Source organism: Rhopalosiphum maidis, chromosome 1, assembly GCF_003676215.2.
Source record: "Rhopalosiphum maidis isolate BTI-1 chromosome 1, ASM367621v3, whole genome shotgun sequence".
Taxonomy (NCBI): Eukaryota; Metazoa; Arthropoda; class Insecta; order Hemiptera; family Aphididae; genus Rhopalosiphum; species Rhopalosiphum maidis.
In genome coordinates this window covers 27,345,160-27,352,134 of record NC_040877.1, presented here as the reverse complement: position 1 = coordinate 27,352,134, position 6,975 = coordinate 27,345,160, and the positions used below count along the sequence as shown (strand labels likewise).

At 24.5% G+C, this 6,975-nt stretch overlaps 1 protein-coding gene across 2 annotated transcripts; it reads right to left on the bottom strand.

Annotated features, from left to right (window-relative positions):
* Positions 1 to 77: 77 nt before the first annotated feature.
* Positions 78 to 6,912, bottom strand: LOC113550365 (ras-related protein Rab6). Of its 2 annotated transcripts, none has more exons than XM_026952129.1 (7): positions 6,587 to 6,912; positions 6,434 to 6,492; positions 6,300 to 6,353; positions 2,515 to 2,620; positions 2,244 to 2,449; positions 2,118 to 2,184; positions 78 to 873 (listed from the first exon to the last, which is right to left on the bottom strand). In XM_026952129.1, the coding sequence occupies exons 1-7, from the start codon at positions 6,654 to 6,656 to the stop codon at positions 803 to 805; spliced, it is 633 nt and encodes a 210-aa protein (XP_026807930.1). In that variant the 5' UTR covers positions 6,657 to 6,912; the 3' UTR covers positions 78 to 802. The 2 variants fall into 2 exon arrangements, with proteins under 2 accessions (XP_026807930.1, XP_026807931.1); XM_026952130.1 differs by lacking the exon at positions 78 to 873 and adding an exon at positions 919 to 1,405 and having other exon boundaries at positions 6,587 to 6,908.
* Positions 6,913 to 6,975: the final 63 nt, after the last annotated feature.

Here is a 6,975-nt window from a genome sequence, read left to right as displayed (position 1 = left end):
TGAATAGAGTACCTATACATTTTTTGGTCTTAATTGACTCACATAATTTCACAAGACAACTTCTTTTCAACTCAACATGAAAGAACCCATTTATTATTTATTAAATTACCATTAGGTATTTATTAAGTACAAATCTATAAGTCTATTGTATAAGCACATATTTTGGAGATTAAAGGTCATGAATTTAATGTTTTTTTGAGAATTAAAATGTGAATTCTATGTTTATTTAATTCTTATAATTGCTTACAAATACAGTATTGATACAAGTATATAACCATAACTTGGAAATGCATATTCAAATGTCTAAATAGGACAATAATTAACATTTACTAATATAAGATATAACCAATCTTGTTATTTTAAAACATTTTAATAATACTTGAAATAATATAATTATTCTACTGAATATCATATAATTAACATAATACAAGAATATAATAAATACAGAACAAAACATTAAAAAGTAAGTTACTTTTAGGAAATGTACTATATTATATAGTAAAGATTTTATTGAGGCTAACAGACCATGTGGCATTTAACTGTTAATTAAAAAAAAATATATATATTTTTAATACTACAGTAGTATATCTATATAATAATAATAAAAAAAAAGTGTCAAGTGACTAGCCATAATGAAGGTAGATTCTAAAGTGATTTAACGTGGGCATAACCCATGCATTCCAATAATTGCAACTTGCCTAATTAATTTAATGTTTTCCACGACTTAGTTAAATTTATTTATATATAAAAATTAAAAAGCATTAAAATTATTACAAATGTATAAAAAATTCAACATTCAAAATTAACACATACAGCTGCTTTCAGACTCTTGTGAGTCTCCCTGATTGGCCGCATGATTCTGTAAATCGACAGCTATGTTATGTGTTAAGGATAGTAAGAAAAAAATTAATGCATACAAAGTTCAAAATTATAAAATATATTTACAATTACATTAACCACACTACTATTAGTTAAAAATTATAATGGTGAAATAAATAATAATAATTGTTTACAAAACAATAATAATGTAGCATTTATTTAAAGCTCTGGGAATGTTCAGCAATGTGAAAGTATTATCATTCAATTGTTATTCATTAATTATATTAAAATTACTAATTATAGATTTATTCATAATTAGATGTATTATTTTAATTAATTTCTGGTCCTACTTATCTAATATTTATGTATAAATATATTGAATCATGGTCCATGACCAGAATTATTTCATTAATGTAAAAAAAAAAAAAAAATAGTTAGTCTTCAGAGTTTTAGACTTTATTATATGTAATAAAAATTGGATGGATTTAAATTATATAAGTTTAACTATAAATTATATATTAGCATGCACAACTCTTCTCTGGATTTGCTGCATCATTCGGTGTATCTTTAAGCACGACTTCTTGCACTGAAAACAAGCAATAGTTAAGGAAACAAACATGCCACAAAAAGAAAGGAGAAAATACCATCATTTTAATTAAAAAATAACTTAAAACCAAAAAAAAAAAAAATCAATTAATTATTTACTATATATCATTATTTAAGTGTGAAAATGTCATAAGTTTTGGATAAAATATATTAGAGTATAGTATCTTTAAATCATAAACTAAAAAATTACATGCTCACTCTCAAATTATTTGTTTAAAATCACATACCAAAGCAAATGAACCATTCTTCTATTATACAAAGAAAAACGTAGAGATGTGAAGTATTTGAGTAAAAATACACAGATACTTTTAGTTTTAAATTTAGAAAAATTGAATTGGAAAAATGTTATTGTTGACTCCAATACTAGTTTTATTTAGCATGGGTATTTTAAGATGGAAGCAAACATGACAAAATAAAACCAATATAATGAACTATGACTTAGAAAATATTGTGTTTCCGAAGTGTAGGAAATAATTATACAATGAACAAATATAAATAACCATATTATACCATGTTATGTTTACAAACCTACAAAATAATAACCAAAAGTATTTGAAAAGTATCCAAGACACTTTTCAGAGTATTTGAATAGTAAATTCAGTATACTAAAATAATATATACAAGCATAGGAAATTAAACATAAATAAGCATGCAGTGCTAAAAAAGCTATATAAAATATTTAGAAAGGATACTGTCTTCAGGTGGTCGATTCTCAGCTACATCCATACCAGGTAATGCTGCTGCCACTCTTCTGAATAACTAAATACAAATAAAATTACAAAACTATTATTTTACAATCATCATTAATAAACACTAACTTGTTTAACATTGTAACCAGCTTTAGCACTAGTTTCAATAAACATGACATTTAACTCCTTTGCCTTATGTTCACCATCTTCAGCTAATACTTGTCGTTTATCCGTTAAATCAGTTTTGTTACCAACTAACATTATAATTACATCACTACCACGCTCAGTTCGAACATCATCTATCCATTTTGATGTCTGGTGAAAAGAATTGGCATCTAAACAATATTACATTTTACCACACTCAAGTTTAATTAAGTAACAATAATTTAAAATATTTTACTTGTTATATCATATACAACAACAGCAACAGTAGAATCTCTTATATAGGAAGGAATAAGACTTCTGAATCTTTCTTGTCCTGCTGTATCCCATAGCTGTAATCTTACCTGAATAAAGATTAATTAAAATTAAAACTTATAACTAAACACCAGAATTTATGCTTTATAATTGCACTTAAATAATCTTTTATATACATAAATATTCTTTTTAGGAAAAATATATTAAATACTGAAAAAACAATTAAAAGTAACAGTTTATAAAAACTAGTAACTTAAATAAGTTAAATTAATCCTAATTTTTAAATAATTATTTAAACAATCTTATTTAATCTATATTCTGGTGTATTTCATTTAATTATATTTTACATGTGTGATTGTTGCACATAGTTATATACCTAAAATGTATATTTATGAATCCAAATAACAATAATAATAACATGTTTTAAATAATAACAATAAAAACTAACAGAGGTCAAGAAAATTTTTTTGTAGTTTTTTTAAACCGTTACATTTTTTTTTATAAAATATTCAAATTAATCCTCAATATGGCAATATATTCCTAAAAAATATTCATTAACCTTGAATAGGAAAATTAATTGTTGAGAAGACTTTTCAAATTTAAAAGTTACATACTCTCAGTAAAAATATAAAAAAAACGGTCTCAACTCATAACTTAATCAGTAATTATAAAAAAAGGTCTGTTAAAATACTACCTAGATATATTATTAAAATGGATAACAAAGAAATAATTTATTTTAAATGGCTTATTTTTTAAAAATCTAGAATTCAATACTTTTATTTAGCTTAAAATCATACACAATACTGTATCTATAAAATGTTGTGAAATAAAATGTCAAAAACTTTAGTATAACTCTGTAGTTATAATCTATAGTTATTAGTTAATATATATTTTAATATTTTTTTAACTATGTACAAAATTAAAATTCTATATTATGATTCAGTATTAATTAATTATGAAGGAGTGGTTCTATACTAATATAACTAGTTAACCTTTATTTCTTAAGCAAACCATAAAATACTAATTAAAAAAAAAATGTAAATGTTGATTATTTTCTAAAGTTACACAGTTTTACTCTTTTGTATGAAAATATTATCTCTTACAAATTAAATTATGTTTTAATAGTATTATATTATTGAATTCTATGATAGTATTGACAATTTTAACTAAAAGTAGCTATTTTTTATAACCTATTTGGTTATATTTGGAACTATACAGACATAGTAAGATTTTACTATACAAGCATTCCAATAAATTTTCCAATGCATAGTAACTTATGCACCATGGTATGTATGAATCTCTTTATAGAAGAAATACTTAACCAATTAACCACAAAACACTATAAAATAATGTACCAAAATCTAGTTCTATAAACTACTCAAAACAAATTTCATAAAACACAACCTATCAAACTAAACCACTAGATAAAAAGTAAATATTGCAGATACCTACAAAACTAAAATACATTATATATCATTGTTTAATTTTATTGTGTTTATTTATTTTTATAAAAGACATTTACAATGGTAGCTAGAGTGGTGTTAATAGATTGGGATAAGTCTGCTGTATATACCTTATAGAGAGTCGGGGATAGGATACTGCCTTGAGGGACGCCTGCTTTTATAAGATGTGGGTAGAGGGAAATTCCGTCTTCACATCTTACTGAAGATGTGCGGTTTGATAAGAATGATTTGAGTAAGAGAAATAGCGGGGTAGGTAAAAATAATAGTTCGAACAATAGCCCTTCGGGCCATGATCAAATGCCTGAGCAACGTCAAGAAAAACCCCAGAGCAAATTTTTTTTTGTTCAAAGGATGAGGCTATATTGTCATCTAGTCTGCAAAGTTGATAGAGGGAGGAGTGCTTACTCCAAAAGCCAAATTGGGCATTTGGAATAACTTTTTTATCGTTTAGTATTAGATAAATTCTTTTTAATATGATTTTTGAGAAAGTAGGAAGTAAGCTAATAGGCCTATATGAGGAGGGTTGATCAGGAGGTTGGCTTGTGGATTAGGATAATAACTGAATGTTTCTAGGTGGGAGGGATATAGGATAGGCGAAGAATATTATTGTAGATATAAGTGAGAAGTAAGATTGCTTTCTTAGGCAGATGCTTAGCAACAATATTGGTTATCAGATCGTGGCCAGGAGATTTGTTATTTTTTTAGTTTTTTATGATATTTAGGACTTTAGAAGGAGAGGTATGTTTTGTGATAAGACACATTGGAAGAGTGTTTAAAAAGAAATGCTTCAATATTAGAATAGTGGCTTCTACTGGGTAAATTTGGGTGTGGTGAGAATCTATTCTCAAGGTCTGATGCGAGTAAGTTTGCTTTGTCAAGGTTAGACGATGCTAGAGAGTTGTCAGGATACGGCAGGGGAGGTATTTTAATTTTTTCCTTTAGTATATTTTTAGTAGCTTTCCAAAGTGAATTATCAGTGTTAGAGAGAGATTCCCAGTATTTGTGAAATTTATCAGAGTTATGCTTCCGGAGAATATTTTTTAAGGAGTTGGTGAATATATTAAGATGTCTTCTATCACTTGGCCAGTGAGTTCTTTGTATTTATTAAAAATTATCTTATCCGTTTATTGTGCTGAAGCACAAATTGTAAATATTCTTTTATTAAATACAACTATTTATTTATTTTGTTAGTAAATGGCTTAACTAAAAAATAACTAGCCTATTAAAATACTATAATTGTGCAACCAGATAAGATAAGTGTAAAAATCAATTATTTTGGAGATGATTAAATTGAATTATTATTTGATATTATACTAAGTAAATTATCTATTTTTTAAATTAAGAATTTTCATTCATTTTTGGTATAAAAAATTGTTAAAAACACATTTTTATTAAGAGTTTGATAAATTATGATTGTAATTTTAATTTGAAAAAGATACACACAAGTATATACCTAGTATATTACATTGATAATACAATGAGAAATTGGAAACACATGAAGTATTAAAAATCTACATTAATTAAAACAATAAGGCATAAACACAATAATTATATTTTCAATTTAATTTAATTACCAATTATGGTTATTTTGCAATTTAATCAAGAGCTAAGTAATATTTTAATATTGAATTTATAACAATTGTTTTTTAATTAAGTTTTTACTTTATACAGATAGATACATTAATATAGTTAATAATTAAACATAATTAATCATATGTTCATAGATATTAGTTTGAAAAAAAAATAATTATGATATAGCTTGGAATATTATCTAATTTTTTTAATTTTGAAAAAAAGAACTGATAAGATTTTTCATTATCTTATAATTATTTATTTTCTATAAAATTAGAATGATATACAGGGAAAAAATTCCTTCAGTCTTAACAAGTGATCTAATAAAAAGGAATGTACTATTTTTTTTTTACCATATTTAGATAAATGTATAGAAATTAAAAAAAAAATAGGCTATATATAAAATTTAAAAAAATAGGTTCTACCAAAAATTTAAAAAATAAAATGAAAAATCTTCTATTTTATTTCGCTAATTTTAGTTTTTTGATTATATCATATAGCTATAATTAATAACTAGATTAACTATACGTAATTAGTACATAATTACTATTTTATGTATGAAAACTCTACTACTAAATAACTATTATCTTTAAGTAGATTAACATCCAAGTTTCTACTTACTACAAATTCACTACATTTAATAAAACATATTCATAATACTGAACTTGGAATAATAATTTTAAAGACTAATGAAAACACTCTTACTATATTAATCTAAAAAAATACTACTCACAGTTCTATCTTCAAGATACATAGTTTTAGACAAAAAATCAATACCAATGGTGGCCTGTTAACACAAAGAGAAAAAATAATTTTTTCTTATACAATGTGATTAATTTTAGATGTAATTTTATAAACTAGTTTTACCTGGTAAGTATTATCGAAACTATCATACATAAATCTTGTGATGAGTGACGTTTTACCAACTATAAAAATAAAAGTAATCTGTATTACGAGAAAGTTAAATACTTATAATGTATTATTATCGACAAGTATATTGAATTATTAAGTTAATCGTACCACTTTGTTCGCCCAAAAACACCAATTTGAACTTTCTAAGAGGATTACCAAAATCTCCGGAAGACGACATACTTAACAAGATTATTTAATTTTTATGTAACATTAACTAATAATTATCAATGGCTACCACAACATGATTTTGCGAAAAACAAATCAGTATTCATAAAACAATTGTTTAACGTCAACATTAAACAATTGTTTTATTGAAGAATGATACAAATATTACATATACTAAATATTTATATAGTGATTGTTGTAAATAAAAAATAAAAAGATTAAAAAATTGCAATCTTAGTCCATTAGTTTAAGAGTTTAGACTAATGTCTAATAAACGCCACGTTCGAGTGTAATCACACATTCACATCGTAGCCATTTTGATTTGATTATCC